Source organism: Alexandromys fortis, unplaced genomic scaffold, assembly GCF_014885135.2.
Source record: "Alexandromys fortis isolate MF-2015 unplaced genomic scaffold, M_Fortis_MF-2015_v1.1 scaffold_43, whole genome shotgun sequence".
Lineage (NCBI taxonomy): Eukaryota > Metazoa > Chordata > Mammalia > Rodentia > Cricetidae > Alexandromys > Alexandromys fortis.
The window spans coordinates 562,560-583,020 of NW_026067928.1; the positions used below are offsets into that span (position 1 = coordinate 562,560).

The 20,461-nt window shown below is 35.6% G+C and overlaps 1 protein-coding gene across 2 annotated transcripts in view; it reads right to left on the minus strand.

Annotated features, from left to right (window-relative positions):
* Positions 1 to 9,982: 9,982 nt before the first annotated feature.
* The window catches only part of Klhl1 (kelch like family member 1), a 220,767-nt gene continuing 210,288 nt past the window's right edge, over positions 9,983 to 20,461 (minus strand). For both annotated transcript variants that reach the window (XM_050144717.1, XM_050144716.1), the window contains 3 exons: positions 18,149 to 18,361; positions 17,463 to 17,634; positions 9,983 to 11,097 (listed from right to left, as the gene is read on the minus strand). In XM_050144717.1, the coding sequence (XP_050000674.1) occupies positions 11,038 to 11,097; positions 17,463 to 17,634; positions 18,149 to 18,361 (445 nt within the window). In that variant the 3' untranslated portion in view covers positions 9,983 to 11,037. The remainder of the gene's footprint in view (positions 11,098 to 17,462; positions 17,635 to 18,148; positions 18,362 to 20,461) is intronic.

A 20,461-nucleotide genomic window follows, 5' to 3' on the forward strand; every position in this document is an offset into this window, starting at 1 on the left:
TGTAAAAGTACTGGTTATCAATGGTTTTAATTTTTGGATTATTCAAGGCAATCAGTAGACCCTTTTTGGTTAGTCCAATTATACTTCTTGCACCAAATATATTCTAAGCTCGGCATATGAAAAAAGCCACACACTTCTGTGTTAGTGATAATGTTAGAGTAAAGAAGGTGTGAGACACCCTTTTTTTGGAATTGTGTTTGGAGATTTTCAGTGTTAATCACAAGAGTATACAAAGACAATCCTAACTACTGAAATACCTACATTCTAGTTCTTTACTCCCTTATTAGAAAGAAAGGACACAGAGAGGAAGGACAGAAAGACAGGGAGAAGAAGAAATTAACTAATTGCTTTTTGTAACCAGTACATGTGTGGTGGCAGTGGGGTGTTGCATAGAAAAGATTTTTGAAACCCAAATGTTCACGCTATTAAAAGATTACATCATACTTTAGCCAGAGGGGGGAAAATGAATACAATGATCGCCATCTTTTCATTAGCAGAGAAAAATGTAGAGCACAATAAATATCAATAAAGAAAAAAATATTCTTTCTCCCCAGTAGTTTTCAAAAGCAGAACACAGACACATAGATTCACAAACAGAACTTTATTTCTTCATGAATTGTGCAATTCATTTGAATTTTGTTGTCTTATTTATTGTTCAATTTTGTGTCTTTCGTATTTGCTACTGAAGGTTGCTTTATAAAGTCTATCAAAACCACAATGTAATGAGTACTTCAGCTTCTTATTTATTGCCCACCAAGAACAATGTTCAAGAGAATTCAAGGAAACAGCCTTTTATTACCCACTGTCATTTAAAGATAAACTGGGGTTTTGTTATTAGGTGGAATTGAATGCCTTTTTCAATCAGATATGGAGAGAATATAATTCTTGAGAGTAAATAACATTTAACTAAGAGTGTATACACACTTAAATTACAATTCTCAAAGCAAAAACAGTGGCATTTTATCTACACACAGAATAGAGATGTTGAAATTAAAGTCACAGTTAACTGGTATTTAAAAAAATAGTAAAGTGATATTTATTAAACACTATAACTATTCAGGGCTATGTCTAATAAATGGATTATTTATGTTTATTCAGCATTTATTTTATTTGTGCTGTTAATGGAATTGAGTACATTTCCTAGAGAGGCAATTGAACTTTTTTTTTCTTTTGCTTTGGAGATCAAATTAACTAACTTTAGAGTGTTTATAAAAGGGGAAATTGAGAATTTAAAAACAACAACAACAATAAACAAACAAAATAATAATTTACAGGAGTTTAAGGAACAAATTATAAAAGGTACGCTTTTGATAATATTATTTAGCTATGGAAGATTATAAGAGATAACATTGAATTCATTCAGATATTATGTTGATAGGAAATAGATTATCAGTAACTTTTTTATACTTTTTCTAATTTTTATTTATTTTACATATTTACCAAAGCTCTCCCTCCTGTCCCCTTTCCCCTCTTCCCACCTCCAATCCTCTCCTAAGAGAGGGTAATGCCTCCCATGAGGAGTCAACAAAACCTGGCATATCAAGTTGAGGTAGGACCAAGCCCCTTCCCACTGTATCATGGCTGGGCATGGCATTCCACCATAGGGAATGGGTTCGAAAAAGTAGTTCTTGCACCAGGGACAAATCCTGGTACCACTTTCAGGGTCCCCATAAAAATACCAAGCCACACAATTGTCACCCAAATCCAGAGGTCCTAGTTCTAGTCTCAAGCAGGCTCTCCAGCTGTCAGAGTCCTTGATCGCCCATGAGCTTGGTTCAGCTATCTCTGTGAGTTTATCCATCATGATCTTGACCCCTTTGCTCATATTATTGCTTCTCTCTCTCTTCGACTGGACTACAGCAGCTGGCCCAGTGCTTAGCTGTGGATTTCTGCATCTGCTTTCATCAGTTACTGGATGACGGGTCTATGATGATGATGAGATTAGTCATCAGTCTGATTACAGGAGAAGGCCAGCTTAGGCACCCTCTCCACTATATTTCCTTAACAATAATAAACTGCCAAAATTGGAAGAGGATGAATTATCAAAGCTAACCTGTTGGGTGGTGATGGAGCACTCCTTTAATCCCAACACTCAGAGAGGCAGTGACAAGCAGGTGTCTGTTAGTTCGAGGCCAGCATGGTGTGCAGAGTGAGTTCCAGGACAGCTGAAGATACACAGAGAAATTCTAACTTGGAACAAAATAACTACTCTGTTAAGAAAAATGTGTAAAATATTTGCTTCTTATCTTATCTGAAAAATATTCTGTGTCTGTATGAACTCTTGTTAGTATTTGAACTTTAAGTTCAAATTTAATGCCTTAATATTTAATAAAATTGTCTTGTTTTTCTTGCTATTTTTAATAATAATGTGGCTTAAATATAGAGGTCTTGAAATTGGCAGAGAATGTAATCAATGGCAAGTAATATTGATAAATAATATTCAAACTGAGATTTACAGTATAAATGTAATGCCCTTTTTTGTGGAAGAAGTAAAATAACGCAGAGCTGAGGCCTGTGCCTGCAAAGGGACTGGAAAACGTGCAGAGACCTGCTAACTGCCCCATACACATCATACCACAGGCTGGAATAAATTCTCCTGAGTCCCCATGAGTCTAGAAACGTTTCTGGTTTTCTGACACTATGCAAACACACTGAGTTTCCTCTGGAACATTCACTCTTCATTACAGCAAACCTTAGCTTCAGTTTCTTTGCTTCATGCTGAAAAAAAAATACTCTGAGGAAACAACTCAGAGCAAAATGTGTTCCTTTGGCTCACCGTTTCAGATTTCAGCCCATTATGGTTGGGAGGAAAATGGGCACCAAGGTAAAGCAGCTAGAAGTACAATATCCTTATTTGAAAGCAGGGCTCAGTGAATTCATGCATACATGTTATTTCTCAGCTTGCTTCTTCCACACTTAAACTATCCAAGGTTCACATATAGTAGTCATTGCTCAACACCACCTTTAGCCTAATTAAGATAATACTCACAGACATGTTCACTGGCCAGTCTAACCTAGATAATACATTATGAAGACTCCCTTCTGAGGTGATCATAAATAGTGTCAAGTTGACAATTAAAATTAATCATCACAATTTGATTCATGTATGCAGGAGAAGCTATTAACTCATAATTGGAATTATTTGAATGTACATCAAATATTGATTATATATAGTTGTTTGTGCACAGATTATAAACACTTGCCTAAATATTGGTGTTAATGTTTCCCATAGAAAATTTCAATGTATGACAGAATTCTATTAGGCTATATTTCTATTTTCCTCATTATCTTTTATTTTAATGGTTTAATTTTATGTTCATTGGTGTTTTGCCTTAATGCATGTATATGTGAAGAATTCAGATCTCCTGGAATTGGAGTTACACACAGCTTTGAGCTGTCATGTGGGTGCTGGAACTGAACATGGGTCCTCTGGAAGTGTAGCCAGTGTTTTTAACTTCTGAGTGATCTATTTAGCCTTATAGAATTTCATTTTTAATAGATCATAGCATAATACTTTCACATTAGCTTCCAAATGCATAACAAAGTCTTTGTGATTACGTCTTTACCATAATACCAAACACCACACACACAGACACACACACATATACACATGCACACACACATATGCGCACATCCATTTGTTTTGGGTAATTGCTTCTGGGCATGGGGACTGCCTCGGGGTATAATTGTTATATCCAGTGACTATCTGTTAAATAAAGTTGAAGTTTCCCCTCTAAGCAGCTATCAATTTATAAATAGCTTATGGGCTAGAAGTGGAAAAACAGGAAGACTGTTTGTTTATCAGAATAATAACATGTTTGGTATTCGTTAGGAAATTACTCAAAAAAGGTTGGGACAACGAGATATTTTAAGGAAAAAAGCAGGGAGAATTAAATTAATTTGACAAATGGGTGTTTGACTACAGTGATTAACAATAGAGGTGGTATCAGTCTGAGATTCAAACAACTTCTGGACTAATGTGTGATTGAAGTAATTTTTTGTGGCAGCCTCTGTGCCACGATGAGTTAAAGCATCTGTAACTTCAGGATCCTAGCAGGCTGCCTACCACATTTTATGACCACTTTTTTCACAGTATTCTGGTTTCCTTTACTTTTATTTTTTAACTAGGGATGACAACAATAACCACTCTAATGCTAAAAACTTTTATATCCATATTTCTTTCATATCAAAAAGATTCCAATATAAAATTTAATTCATTTTTTTCTAGTGCATTGGATTGACTACATCATTACAAAATACAGTTAAGCTCAGGACATTAGAAATGCTGAAAGGTGAATATTCCATTTGTTCTTCAGCACCTCACTCACTCATTATTTGATGCATGACCAATTGTGAATCTCTATTATAGTTTCCATTTAAGAAACTATATAGAGGAAGCTTTACCCTGTCTGAGTGTGCATAGAGACTGGGTTGGGTAGAAGGTGGGGGGAGCAGGAGGAGAAGTGGGGGAGGGAACTGTGATTGGTGTATGAAATGAGAAAATATTGTTTTAGAGAGAGCGAGAGAGATATCTTTGAGAGGGGTGAGACCTATACTTATCTACATTTAAAAGAATGAATATTGATAAGTAGAAATTATGTTAGCATCAGAATCTGGCAGTAGTAAGTCCTCTTCTATCTATGACCTATTTAGACATAGACAGTTGGCTAGTGTATTGAGCACCATGTACAAATTTTCTCCTATTGAGAAGACCTTATGTCCAGTTAGAGAGCTATTGGCTGCCCTCAAGATGAAGGTGCCACTAATTTCACCATTGTGTATATGTTGCTAGTCTGCCCATTTCTGTTGATCATGGGCTTAACAGCTTGGTGTTGGAGAAAATTGCTAGTTCATTCTCAGCAGCTCAGTCCTGAATAATCACTCAGAAACTATATTATTTGCGATACTGTTTGGCCAACAGCTTGAGAATAATGAGATCTAGCTCTAATATCTTTGGTTAATGCATTTCTATAATTTATATTTTAGCATGAGGCTTCTGGCAAGGTTCCAGCTAGCAGCTTTGTGTCTTTTGCCTCTGGTGGCTCTTTGGCATCTCTTTGACTCACTCACTGTATTTATCTTTTTCAGACTGGCTGTATTCTGTTAAACCATTTGCTGAAAGCAACTTCTTTATTCATTCGCCAATAAAAGCAACACGTATCCAGAAGGACTTCCCACACCAGCTTGGTAGGCCTGTTGATTGCCCCTCGTATTTATCAGCTTGTATAGCACCTTCTGATTATGGAAGAAGCACCTCTCAGAGAGGAGGCTTGCAGATCAGTTCCAGTTATATTCTTCCAAGTCAAGTGTTCGAAATATGTAGTATCTTTAGCAATAGGACGTTGCCTTTATATACCGGGATTAGCAGCTATTTCTAGGCCTGTACTGCTTTAGGGTGGTCGTGGACTTCCCTGACCTACAACAGGGGGACTCTACCATACCAGTATGTGTATCATGCCAGGCTGGTTGCTGATGGGTATTTTGATACTTGAAAATAATTTCTGTGTATGTGGATGCTTTACTACATGTGTATTATGTATGTCACATGCTTGCAGTGGGACAATGGAGCCACGTGAACTGGATTTACAGACTGCTATGAGGACTAAACCTAGAGATTCGGTAAAAACCAGCAAGTGTTAGCCACAAGTGGATATCTGCATATGTGTGCCATGAGGCAGCAAACCTTATGAAAATTATTTTTAATCACCTTAATTTCTTTAGAACATAGGGAAGTTTACTAAAACAGCTGTCACATCAATTCAGCATTTGCTGAATGCATGCATTCTGTCTGTTTATATGTCTTTCATGTATATGCTGCATGTAACTGCTCTTGGATTTTGCACTTAATATGCAGATTATTCTTTTGTGTGTATTTCTTTCCATTTTATTTTTGAGTTTATTAACTATTCCATAAAGACACATGCAAATATTTACAAGCTCAAAACATTATATTCCATTATTATCAATATTCATATTATGAGACATTTCCCATTTTATAAGGAATCTAGCTGTTTTGACAAAGGCAGCTCATCACAGGGAGTTAGTCTGCAGTTTTCACAGCATAGGATCATGAGAAATAGATTTATAGGTCCTCAAGGAATTGAGATTTAATGGATATCTCTCCTCTGGGCAAAAAGTCCTGAACTCAAAAGCAAAACAAACAAAATAAATTAAAAAAATCTTTCTTTTATTTTTTTAAAATATTAATTGTTAGCTATCAATATCACTATAGTATTTCTTTATGAAAGCCTTCTGCTTCTGTTTCATGGTCTCCATGCATACTTTGTTTTAGTGTGTTCAAAATTCTTTGAAATTTTATGGTGAATGGAGAAGTTCATGAGTTATTCTGATTAGCTAATTTAACAGCATTCATTTGATAATATTTGTAAACATCATGTGTATAAGTGCAGTTCATTACAAAAACAAAATATTTATGCAAAGTTATTGTTTCAGTATATCTCCTTACAAAAATATCTGTGCACACTGAGATGAGTAATTTGTCACTGGAGGATAATATTAACACAAAGAGCTCCCTTACTCTTCATGTTAGAATTAACAGAAATGAGTTTTAATACTCTACATCTAAGGGCTATTTAATAGAAAATTAATGTTCTTGATTTTCAGGCAACAATGAAAAATATTTGAGCTGTGTTCAAGTTATCCTCCATGGAAGCATTTTCCATAATGAACAAATATTACAAAATAGTCTCATGGTGACAATAATATTGAGAAATCATTTTGTTTTGTTTTGAAATTAGTTTAGTTCTTTTACAGGAGACTAATCCTATTTGTCATATACAGTAACGGGAAGTTACCTCAATAATTAACTGCAAGGAAAATAGAGGTCCTTCCTCCAAGAAGAAAAGGGGCATATAAAATACAACAAATACAGAGAATGGTACTCTGTATAAAGGTGACGTTGTCAATGTTATTGTTTCAATTCATTGAAATCCCTATAGCTTAACCAAAGACTACAGCATATCAGTTCAAAAAATTACTAATGGCTCTATTAAGAATATTGATATTTCAAAGTTAGATTTCAGTCTAGATTTTATCTCATCCTAATACTTTCATAATCTGCGAGTGTATATCCCAAGCTATCCTCTATTGTTCTCATGTAGAAAATCAGATCCAGATGGCTGTTCTGTATGATACAAGCATATATTATCCATATTGGCAGATGTCTGGAGGCAATAAAATACTTGATTGAAAATGACATCCCATACAAAGGCACTCATTTACAAATTGGGTGATAATTGGAAGATTCAACTCCTACCAATATCCACAGAAAGCATGTACAGATAGAAGCCCATGTGTTTAACAATCAGTACTGTTCGGTTTCTTAGACAGTAAAAATTGCACGAGGTGAAGACTGTGTAAGGGATGGTGGTTACAGGAAAACACATTTGTTTTTTCCACTAAATTGCTCTCTCTTGCCAGGAATCCAGGTTCAAAAAAACAAGGATCACTGACTGAATTCCATGAAGCCATGAGCTATAAAAATATTTTCCTCCTTTACATAGGTCTCTCTGTTATTTTGATCATTGTAATACAAAAATAACCAGTAACCAGTAATATGCGAATACTAGCAAAGAAAAAGCATCAATGTTAATTGTAATAAAAACCAGTTAAATATAGTTTAAAAGCAATAATATTGGACTTAGGAAAACATTTCAGCTATAACCTGTACAGTTTGGAAATTGCTCTGATGGGTAATTGAGAAGTGGAAGATATATGCATAGAAAAGCTGGGATTGGATCGACCAAACCCTATGTTATAGAAGAAAAAAACAACTTATAAACTCAGCCCTTGTTTTCATTAGTTGCTGGATAAATGTTCTATGGTGACATTTAAGATATTCATCAGTCCGATTACAGGGCAAGTCAAAATTGGGCCACCTTTCCTCTATTACTTAGGGTCCTTGCTGGGATCATCCTTGTGGATTCCTGGGAATTTCTCTAGAGCCAGGTTTCTGCTAACCCTATAATGGTTCCCTCAATCAAGATATCTCTTACCTTGCTCTCAACTCTGTCCTTCCTCATTTTTGACTACCCTGTTCCCTCAAGTTCTACTCACTCCTCTCCTTCTCCCCTCTTCTTCACATTCTACCCTCCCTTCTCGCCCAACCTCCACACTCCCAATTTTGTCAGGCAATCTTATCTGTTTCCATTTTCCAAGTGGAACTATATGTTTTCTTAGATGCACATTGGAGCACTAGACTGAGCTTCAGAGGGTCCACTTGAAGAGTGGGAGGAATAAGAATGTGAACAAAGAGGTCAAGACCATGATGGGTTCATCCACTGAAACAGTCTACCTGAGCTAATAGGAGCTCATCAACTCCAGCCTGACTGAGAAAAACTGGGAAAGCATGGCATCAAACTGGTATCTCTGAGTGTGGTTGACAGTGGCAAAGGCTGAAGCAGGCTGAGGGGCTAGGGGCAGTGGCACCAGGATTTATCCCTACTGCATGCATTGGCTTTTTGGAAACCTATTCTCTTTGGATGGATGCCTTGCTCGGCCTTGATATAATGGGGAGAGCCTTGGACCTTCCACAAGGCAGTGTTCCCTGCCCTCTCTGAGGATTGGATGGGGTGAGGTGGGAAGTTATGTGGAGGGAATGGATGGAGGGAAGGAATGGGAATTTGGATTGGTATGTATAGTAAAAAGGAATATATATTATATTTATTATATTATATTAATTATTTATATATAACTTAGACCTTTTATTAGAGAGCACTGGATGAGAAGGAGGTGGAGATAATATAGAAAGCTGACTAAGCAAATGGATACGTCCTACCCTGATGAAGGAGGAACTGAGCTAGCTAATATTAATAGGAAAATTTCTAGAGAGAGACAATCTCAGGATGCAGCTTATCTTCAGGAGGAAGCTGTGGTTTGTAAATTCTGAAAACATTCTCCGTGTCTTTACATGGACAAGAAAAGTGTTTGCTGTCCTCCTGGACACGACTTGAGTCTGAGGTGTTGGAGTCCTTGACACGGCTGTGCTTATGTCGTGAATGCTCAGTCATACAGGGGTATACTCCCTCCACACACAGTCATAAAAATGTCAACAAATTGTAATACACAATAGAAAGAGTTATGCAGTCTGGATGACTATAGATATCTAAGAAGAACCAAGAGAACTTTAGGGTGTTTTTAAACACATTCAGTTCATTTAATGTTTCTATAGATGTAAAAAACCCTATATTGATCATATAAGTCATCTTCAGAACATGAAAAGATTAACAAGATCATTCCTTGTTTTTAAATTTTGTTTTATTAGTATTTCACTAGCTAAATATGCAAAAGTAAACTTTTTTGTTACTTGTATAAAATATCTTTTTTTGAACATTATATATTAATTTCTTTCTAAAAGTCACGCTATGAAACATTAGCTAAAATTATAATGGTGTGAAATTATGGATGTGTCTATGTGTTTGATGTCTTGGGGTCAGAGGTACATGTGAGTAATGACATATCAATACAGGCCAGAGGACAAATTCCAGCTGTCTTTCCTTGCATTATACCATGCTTCAGATAAGTCTCTTCCTTCTCATCAGTGCACAAGGCCAAACTAGTTGTTCCTGGGGGTTCTTGGGCTTCTTCCTTCTCTGTCTCATACCTGTATGCAGGAGTATTTGGATGACAGAGGCAAGATACAAGATCTGCTTTTTAATGGGGCGTAGGGATTTGATCTCAGACTCTCATACTAATGTTGCAAGTACTCAACACCCTGTGCCATTTGACATGTTTCTACTACTAGGAAATAAATAATACATGGTGCCCACTCAAAAGTAATGACCTTGTATCAGAGGAAGTAACAGAGAAAACGAAACTCACAAAATGAGAGCAGATATCAATAAATTTTATGCAGACAAACACACATATGGAAAAACACACACACCTATAATACAATAACCTTGTCAGTTTGTTTGACCTTTCTAAAATACAAATGAAGAAAGACACACTGATAAAAGCAAATGCTCTATCCTTTATTAACTATTCTTATAATTTACATGATATATATTAATGATGTTACATAAAAGTTCTACACTTGGTTTTACAAACATTTGGTTTAAAATAATGTGCATATCAGTATAAGATGTGTGAACTGGGTAATGAGAAATCTGTTTTCAGTCATCCTTCTAGCAATTATAATCATCCCAATTTAATGATTTGGAAACTTCTGTCTCAAAATTCTACGTTTTGTTTTAAAGGACAAAGTTCTAAGGGTCTGGAGCATGCAGTGGGTATAATAACATCCAAAAGAACTAGCATCCATGCTTATACTGAACTCTGCACGAGGCAAATGCCCGGAGCTGTAGTGACTCTTTGGCTCAGTGTGTTGACAATGCAAAGCAATGCGCAAAGCTTAGTGCGGTCTTTTGGGTTTGCCAGTTTCAGACTGATGACACAGTTGCAATATAATCCAGCCATTATCTTGGATACAATATGCAGCCTAGATTAGCAGGGCAGTTTGTTTTCTGAATGCAAGAGACAAATAGTCATCTGTCTCTCTAATTGTTTTCAAAGCTGAGGAAAATAAGAAAGAAGCACATTTGTTCCAACAAAACATTCTGCTTCCTAGTATCATCACATCTGATTAGAAAAACATGAAACCAATCAGATGTTCCTAGATGAAGCATTATGACTTCTACTCTTGGCAGCTGGTTGGATGTCCTCACAGAGTATAAAAAACAGGTGAGTGATCTGTCATTAAGGAACTCTCTATATTACAAATATGGGTTTCTTCTGATAAACCAGACTTTGGTAACTCTAGTTATCATATGCTACGATACAGAACATTACCAGGTATCATTTCTGAACTAACTAACCCTTGGCCCCTTGATGTGTCTGTGTTTTCCTCTTTCCTATAATTCTGTTTGATCTTCTGCTGCTTTTGGCTCCAGCAGGTAAATCTATAAAAATCCTGTTCCTGAGAGGTTTTCATCTCAGGAAGTTCTTTTTCATTCTTACCATACGATATAAAATAGCCACAGTAGCAAAGAAAATTCTTCCAAACATTATGCACATTAGTCAAGGTTGCTTGATGACAACCACACAGGCACCTGCTCTGCCAATATTCAAGGAAGCCATCTGTTAAAAAAGATGAAACAAAATGCACAGAATACTGTCATAGGACTCTACATAAGTTATGATATATTTTAAAATCATATAATATGTATATATATATGTATATCATAAATAAATGTACATTACCCCATTACAGCTAAAGATAGAGCAAGACAATGAAATGACTGAAAATACTACTTTTAAAACTGTAATTACTTTTATATTAGTGTGATTAAAACATGCAATTACTCATAGAAATTTTTAGCAAAAATTTAAAGTAAGGTTTGAATGAAATAAATTTAAATTAAAAAATTATATCAAAGATAACATTTGTTATGTTTCATTATAATAGTGGTGACACTGCAATCACTTTAAAGTAATTTCCATAGATATCATATGGAATTAAATATATGATACATTCATCCTAGGCAGATACCTCACAGAAAGTATATTAAATATTTTTCAGGAATAGTACATAATTACTTAATGGTACACTCTTTGCTAAATGTGTTTGCAATATGATCCTCATTAAAATGAACGTGTAGAATTTCTAAAATGGTCCTTATTATAAAACTGTTAGGTATATATTAAAATAAAAGTTTCAAAAACTGTCTAATCAAATGTATCCTTTTGAGTTATAATTCTTTTTATTGATTTTTATTGAGCTCTACATTTTTCTCTGTCCCCCTTTCCTGTCTCTCCTCTCCCTTTAAAACCTCTCCCAATGTCCTCATGCTCCCAATTTACTCAGGAGATCTTGTCTTTTTTTTTTTTTTAACTTCCCATGTAGATTAAATTTATGTATGTCTCTCTTAGGGTCCTCATTGTTGTCTAGGTTCACTGGGATTGTGATTTGTGGGCTGGTTTTCTTTGCTTATGTTTAAACATGGAGTTATAATTTTATTTTGCATAACAATGGTTCATCTTTCTCCTAATTATTTTAGCTTTAAAAATCCAATAATTGAAATATAATTCTTATTTTTTTAAAAACTATTCATGTTTATTTTTGTTTAGCTGGTTTTTCATTTGAAGTTGTGCTTTGTCCTTTCAAGGTCTGTGAAGAATTTTCTTGGAATTTTGATGGGGATTGGATTTCGTAGAAACCCAATTGATTGCTTTTTGTAGAAAGCCAATTTTACTATGTTAATCCTATGGATACATGAGCATGGGAGATATGTTCATCTCTGAATCACATCTATAAGCCCAATTGTCATCATAAAGGCATGATCCAGAAACTGATGGGAGTTGCAAAGACCCACAGACAAAGACTAGCAAGAGCCAGGGAATCTTCACAGAAGAGGGAGAGGAAGGAATATAGGAGTCAGAGGGGTCAAGGACATCAGGTTCACTGATGTGGGAGTGTCATATATCAATCTGTTGATTTCATTGGCTGAGCAATAAAGAAACTGCTTGGCTTAGCTTAGAGCATAGATGGGAGGAGGAAACAGAATAGAATTCTGGGCGGAAGAGGAAGTGAGGTCAGACTCTGCTCTGCTCCCGGAGAGACTCGACAGCTCTGCTCTGGAGCAGAGACGCCATGCTTGCCATGCTACACTCTCCCAGGATGGACGAAGGCTAGAATCTTCCCGGTAAACGCACCTTGGGGTGCTTACACACATCATTAGAAATGGGCTAGTCCAGGTGTGAGAATTAGCCTGTAAGGGCTAGAGTTCATGGGCCAAGCAGTTCTTTAAATGAATACAGTTTGTGTGTTGTTATTTCGGGCATGAGTTGCCAAGCGGCCGGGGTGTTGGGGACGCAGCCCCGCCGCCGCTCCTATCTCAACAGATGGCGCCAGGAAAAGGGGAAAAAACTTACAGATCACAATCCCAGACAGCAGCCATCTGCGCAACCAGGAAGGGAGTCTCGTCTCCAGCGGAGCAGAGGAAATAGCCGCTTTTTTAAAGGGAGTGAGACCACGCCCCAATGGGCTGGTATCACAGCAGCTATTGGTTGGAGGGGCAGAAAGACCTCCCGCAACAGTTCACAGAATCAAATTAGCAGGACTCACAAGGGCTCACAGAGACTGATGCAACAATCACAGACCCAGTAGGGGTCTGAGCTAAGATCTTTGCATAGATGTTATTGTTGAGTAGGTTAGTTTTCCTGTGGGACTCCTAACAGTGGGAAAGATAGGTTGGTGAGTGTCTCTGACAGTTTTACTTGCTTTTTAAACCATTTTCTTCCTACTGAGGTCTCCTTGCCAAGCTTTGATAGGAGGGTTTGTTCCTACCTAGTTTTATTGTAATTTGTTATTCCATGTTTGGTTGGTGTCCTTGTTTTTAGGGGGTCGCTAGTTAGTTCCCTGCCACTTAGATCTGAAATAATTACACAGAAACTGTGTTATTTAAATCACTGCTTGGCCTATTAGCTCTAGCTTCTTATTTGCTCACTCTTACATCTTAATTTAACCCATATCCATTAATCTGTGCATCACCACGAGGTTGTGGCCTACCAGCAAAGTTTCAGCACCTCTGTCTCTGGCTGCTCCATAGCTTCTCCCTAAATCCTCTCTTCTGTCTTCCAGTATTCCGTTTAGTTTTTCCCACCTTGCTCTGTTCTAGCCTATCAGGCCAAGCCAATTTCTTTATTAATTAACCAATAAAAGCAACACATAGACAGAAGAACCTCCCACACCGTCCCTGAAGGGTTGTTTTTGTTTCTTTCTTTCTTTGGGGAGAGTGTCATGAGGGATGGGGAGCTTGGATGACTGTGAAGGGAGAGGAAACTGTCATCAGGATGCACTGTATGAGAGAACAATAAAAACAAAAGTTAAACATCTTTCATTATCCATTCTCTTAAAGAGAGGATCATTTGCAGGCTTTCTGTTCATATATAATGTACTACCTGTTTATCTCCCCAAACAATGTTTTCCAAATTATTTTTGCTCAGTGAAAGTTGGCAAGAGTTATTACTCTAGCTCTTACATATGCTGATTTGTAAAAAGCTAAATAATTCCTGCATATTTATCTGCTTAACTTACTTTTTCTTTTTAGACCACTTTCAACATTACATTTAGAGCCTAAAGTTTTCTATGTAGACCATGTAGGCTATATCACAGTGATGAGTATTTCCTCAGCCAAATATATTATGATTATGCTTTAAACATTTTATATTTTTGAGATCAATAGATGTGGAATGTTTTTTGCATACTGTGATTATGTTTTAAGACCACTGGTTAATAAAGAAGCTGATTTGGCTTATGTCAGGGGAGAATAGAGGTAGGTAGGAAATCCAAGCAAAGACACAGACATAAAGAAGCTGGAATCAGAGAGATGCCAGCAGATGCAGGAGAAGCAAGATGTTAAGTCACAAAACAGATTATAATAAAATATAGAATAATAAAAATGAGTTAATTTAAGTTGTAGGAACTAGTAAATAATAAGTCTGAGCTACTAGGCCAAACAGTTTGTAATTAATTCTTAACCCTCAAAATGGATATTTGGGAACTGACAGGCAGGAAAAAAACCTCCACTTACAATCTTTTAAACAGTGAAAAGAGATTATATTTTATTATTTGAACTAACTTAATTCATATATCCTAAAAACTCCTCATATTATTTCCTCAAGCATTATAAATTTCATTGTGGTGACCAGAAAAGGCTGGTCACAGATTCCATTAGTACAGTAGAGCAAAGGTGTATTTGTGGTACCAGGTTTCTTAGTTACTTTTCAAAAATTTCTCTTTATAAATTAGGTCCATATAAATTTCACTCCAGCATGAAAGAATAATGATAATAATCAATTGATGTATGTAACAAGCATCTACACATGCCCTACAGCATATACATTCCACACAGTAGTGGCAGTAAGAAGACTGTGTGCTTTTACCTAGGTCAGAGATAAATGATAAATTTACTTTATTGCTTGAAACACATATTTTCTAACCAAGTGCAAGGGTTAAACTTAATATTAAATGTCACAGTAAAATTCACTAACCTACGTATGTGCCAATATGAGTATAATTTACTCATAAAACAAATGATGACACGGTTATGACAATACTTATAGTTCTATCTAACGTAGCACATTTTTTAAAACATGTATTCTTGGATATTTTCAAAGATCATAGATTTTCCTTATTTATTTTAAGGACTAGCCCTTTGTGGGGGAGCTAGTCAACAGATTTCATGTACTTTAATGTGTAAATGGAGCAAAAGTGACAAGCCTCATTGGACAAAGGTAGACTAGAATAATGAACATTTCCAAAAGGTGTTTTATTTCATATATGCAAATTTATTTGTATGTGTCTGGGAGGTTTCTCCTGAAAGGTACTAAAAAGTCTTAAAAGTCTAAGAGATGAAAAGATATAACAGCAAAATGTTTAATTTGGTATTTTTCTTTTGTATTTATGAATTGTACCAGTTATAAAAGTAAAATATTTAATTTAATAGTTTTAAAATTTATATTTACTATATTAAAACAAAACTGTAATGAAACTAATCTTCTGTTTGTAAACTACTATATGGTCCAGAGATTTAAAAAAAAATGATGGAAAGAGCCTTCAGGAGACTTTTACCTGTTTTTAGCAGTGACATTGTTTTGATTTAAATTTTAGAGGAATGATGAGCACAATGATACTTTATCATAAATATTTAATGAAGATATTGCATTATATTTTTATGCAACTATATATTCCATTTACCTAACGTTCCTTATTTATTGGTACTTTGTCTAAATTTCATACCATGCAAGTGAGACTTTTTCCTAACAAATAAAGTGTACTGAATTCGCACTATAACTGCTGTGGAAACACTAGGGACTTAGTAAAGTGAAGCATCAAAATATATCCTGGAGCATTTCAGTGAAACAATATATAAAAAATTCATTCCTGCTTTATTTTATAGCCATTGCTGTTTGGGTAAATAATCCTTTTGAATCTGGAGTAAAAAATGGAATGTCAAAGAATTCAGTTCTAACAGTGTTCTTCCCCTCCCCCACCCCCCACCAATATCTTTCCTTTACTCCTCTAAATCAGGCAAATATATAGTTTTGCTTTTGGACAAGGAATTATTCACAATGAAGGTGTCTTACCCAACAATTGAACATAGATGCTAATCTAACTGAATGAGGCTGCTGAGATGAAATGTTACTAAAGATGTATTATCAATGATGATATATGCAAATATCATTAATGTATAGTTATTAAAATTTTCAAATAAAGTTTTCTTTGTTTGTATGACCCAAATCAGAACTGTCAATAATTAAATCTTATAAGATGAAAACATATAAATTGTGTGTACTGTTAGTTTCAACTCAATAAATGTTTTGAATTTCACTGTGCTCATCAATGGCATCTTAATTATTAAGAAAATATCTTGCTGTTCTATTTTTTTGTTTTTTGTTTTTCAAGACAGGGTTTTTCTGTGGTTTTGGAACCTGTCCTGGAGCTAGCTCTTGTAGACCAGGCTGGTGTTGAACTCACAGAGATCCGCCCGCCTCTGCCTTCCGAGTGCTGGGATTAAAGGCGTGTGCCACCACCGCCTGGCTTGCTGTTATATTTTTAACTAAAGAAAAAGGTGGGAAAATAAAAGGAAAGTATACAACACTGAATTTAAAGGAACGTTTCTGAGGATGTTTCCTTCTGTCTCTTGTAAGTAAGACCACCACAGCTATGTAGTCCAGGATGCTTTCTTCTTTAAAGAGGTTGCTCTGTTTCCTATTCTGCTCCGATAGGTGGAGCTTTTCAAAGAGAATGGGACTTGTTTCATTCTATTCTGATCCTGAGTATGTGGCTCCAGTGCATATTCAAAAATAATCATTCACTCAAGAGGAACCAATCATTTCTCTTCAGCTTGCCAGGCAATGGAGATTTCTATCTGAGGAACACCAGGAAATTCGGATCCTTTTCTGTTTATTTTGTAAAATCAACTGGGGACATATATTTACTCTGTTTGCTGCTTTTGACATTGAGATTATTGCTTACTGATTCTTACAGCTTTACCAAGTGGATAATCTCAACAAAGAGCAATAATGCACACAGGAAAAAATTACTGTCAGGAAAGAAAAATTCCGCAACCTCTGTGTTCTTGCTGCAGACATTTTTAAAATCAAATATCCTATTATATCTTCATTTGCAAATATATTACTCTCTCAATTTTTAGTTTTGGTCACTAAATTCCTTGTGTTCCTTGTATTGATTTATTAAAGAACACCTTGAAAGATGAATGTATTTTAGGAATACAAATTTATTATAGTATTACATGCATGAGAAAATAATACACAGAATTATTCATTTCTTGAGTCTTTCACAATGCATGACCAAATTAGTCACTTTAAGGCAAGGTGGCTATACAAGATAGATTGCAATTAGGATAGTCATTCTCCATAAGGTGCAATTTAAATAAATTCTGTTTCACTTCCAGTAACTACGCCCATAATAATGTTACCTGTGTCCACTCATTAGTTTGTGGATCATAGGATTCCATGGTGTTGAGGTATGTTTGCCCATCATAGCCACCAACAGCATATAGTCGATCACCAAGGAGACAGACACCAACAGCATCTCTAGGCATACTCAGAGGAGCCACCATAGTCCATGTGTCTGTTTTTGGATCATACCTAAAATTCAAGGACAATAAAGTGCAAATTGCAATTATCCTCAAATTTTATTCTAGGAATGATAACTTTTAAAAGTATGAACTGTAAAATAAAATTAAGAAATTTTGTTCTCAAGGACAAAATTTTGACGGATTAATGTTCTGAAACTATTAGTCGTGATAATGGTCATTTTAATTTTTTAGGTACTTGCAAACCATAACTAGACCTTTAAATTGATTAAAAATTCATTTGGTAAAATAAATAACTTTGTTTTCAAGATGAATATTTGTATGCATATATAATTATTTCCCATAGTAACTGAAGTTTCGTGCAAAATTTAAATGGGGTAATATTTAATGAAGCCAAAGGAATGGCTTAAAACTGGGAAGACCTCAATTTCATCAATTGGCATACACACTTATCTGAACTGGGAAATAAGGGATGGAGGGAGAGTGATAGAGAGGGAGAGGAGAAGAAGTAATTAAGTTAGTTCTGGGAGACATATTTGCTCTTCTCTAGTGCCCCTGTGGCTCACCTTTCCACATAGTCCAGGAGCCGGGAACAGTGGTTTGAAGCAGGAGCATCATGACCACCCACTGCATAGAGAAAACCATCGCAGGTGGCCACTCCAACACCCCCTCTCCTCTTACACATGGGTGCACCCATGCTCCACTTGTTTGTATGAGGATCATAATATTCCATTGAACTCAAACAAGAACTTCCATCTCGACCCCCAACAGAATACAACCTGAAAAAAACACAAATTAGATAAAAAGTTAACGTTATAGTTTGGATGGCAAAATGTAAAACATATAGTTAAAAACAAATTGCACAGTATGAAATACATATCTTAATGAAAAAGTCCATATATATATATATATATATATATATATATATATATATATTGAAATTTTTTTATTTTAACATTTNAAAATAGTTTTCTAATCTTAGATTCTATAAACTATTATTACTTTGCATATAATCGAAATGATTAGACAGAAATTATATATTAATTTGAATTAATACATGGTAATATTTATTAGAGTTTTAAAATATATAAAAAGTAATAAGAAAGATGATACCAGTTAGAGCACTGTTACAATATTATTTACAATCAGTAACCTTGCTTGCCACATGCACAGATAAGAAATTGTACTGTCACAGTTTAGAACACTAACCATGGAATACATTAAGCATGTTGTCATAACAACTGTCTTTTGTATTGTGTATTATGGAGTTTAAGCAAACTTCACAGGAAACTCTTGATACTTGCTTGAATAGACAATTCTGAAATTTACACTTCATTTCGCTGTATTTGATAGGAACCTTCACGTAACATAAGGGCCTGGTTGTTGGGCCTGCTTGTTGGGGTTTCTGTCCTGCTCAGTTCCCAAAGACCTTTATCCCAAAGAAATCACAGAGTCTACATTAGTTATAAACTGATTAGCCCATTAGCTCAGGCTTTGTATTAGCTCTTATAACTTATATTAATCCATTATTCTTTTCTATGTTAGCCACATGGCTTGGTTCCTTTTTCGGCTGGGCAGGTAACATCTTTCTTCTTCAGTGTCTGGGCAGGAGTACAGAAAGAGCTTCCTTCTTCCCAGAATACTACTGTTCTTATTGTCCTGCCTCTACTTCCTATCTGGCTGTCTTGCCTATACTTCCTGCCTGGCTACTGGCCAATCAACATTTATTTAAAACATAATTGACAGAATACAGAATTGTCCCGCATTAACTTCAAAAATAAGTTACACATCAAGACTGAGATTAAATGATTTAAAAATACAGAGTCTAACCCTCAAAAGTCACTTCTTTACCTTATGATAATCCATAGAGATTTCATTCTATGTGAGAACCACCTAATCCTTTAATATTAATCCTTTAATATTTTTGCATGTGACACACACTATCCTATCTATCTATCTATCTATCTATCTATCTATCTATCTATCTATCTATCATCATCATCATCTATTGCATATATTTATACATTAGTAAACAGTCTTTAAAAATCCTGTAATTCTGTTTGTTATTAATAAATAAAGCAGACATATAGATATGTTTCTGGAGGTCTCTAAGTGCCACAATTCAGAATCTGTGTCAAGAAAGCCTTGGTGGGTATATGGATTATATTTGCTATTTTACCTAAGCAATTATGCTATGTCTCAATGATCAAATAACATTTTCATAAAAAGAAAGATCACAGTGATGATTAAAGTAGAGGCTAAGGATCTCTGGAAGAGGGAAGATTTTGAAACTGACTAAATAGTGATCAGAGTTAGTGGAGAGAGTAGAAATTGATGATGTTGTGACCTCTGGAGTTAATCAGGGTGACCAATAGCTGCATGCCATGTTGTCATTAATTCTGATGGAAGTCTTATGGACAGTTCCCATAGTAAAGACATCAAGAAAAGAAAGTACAATTTACTTATCTTTTAATACTCTATTATCAAATTGATCCTTAGTCATAACTATTATTCTTAACCTGCCTGTAAACTTGTACACTTAATTCTCCATTTTTCAGCTTCAAAAGAGATGCACAAAATCAATGTGCCACACGGCATATTATAGTTTGGACACTTCAGGCTGTGTGGTCCATGCTCTAGTATTCTTAACAATTCTGCAATATGGTGCTTAAGCTGATTTCAAACCGTAAATACAGTTTTATTATGCCATCGCAGTTTCTCCTGCTGCACGACATAATAAAATATGGTTGGTAGCTTGAGTGTTCTCTGTATGACTGCCATGCAGCCTTGCAGGATCACCCAGAAGCTGTCTGCTCGCTCTCTCTCTCTCTCTCTCTCTCTCTCTCTCTCTCTCTCTCTCTTCTCTTTCTCTCTCTCAT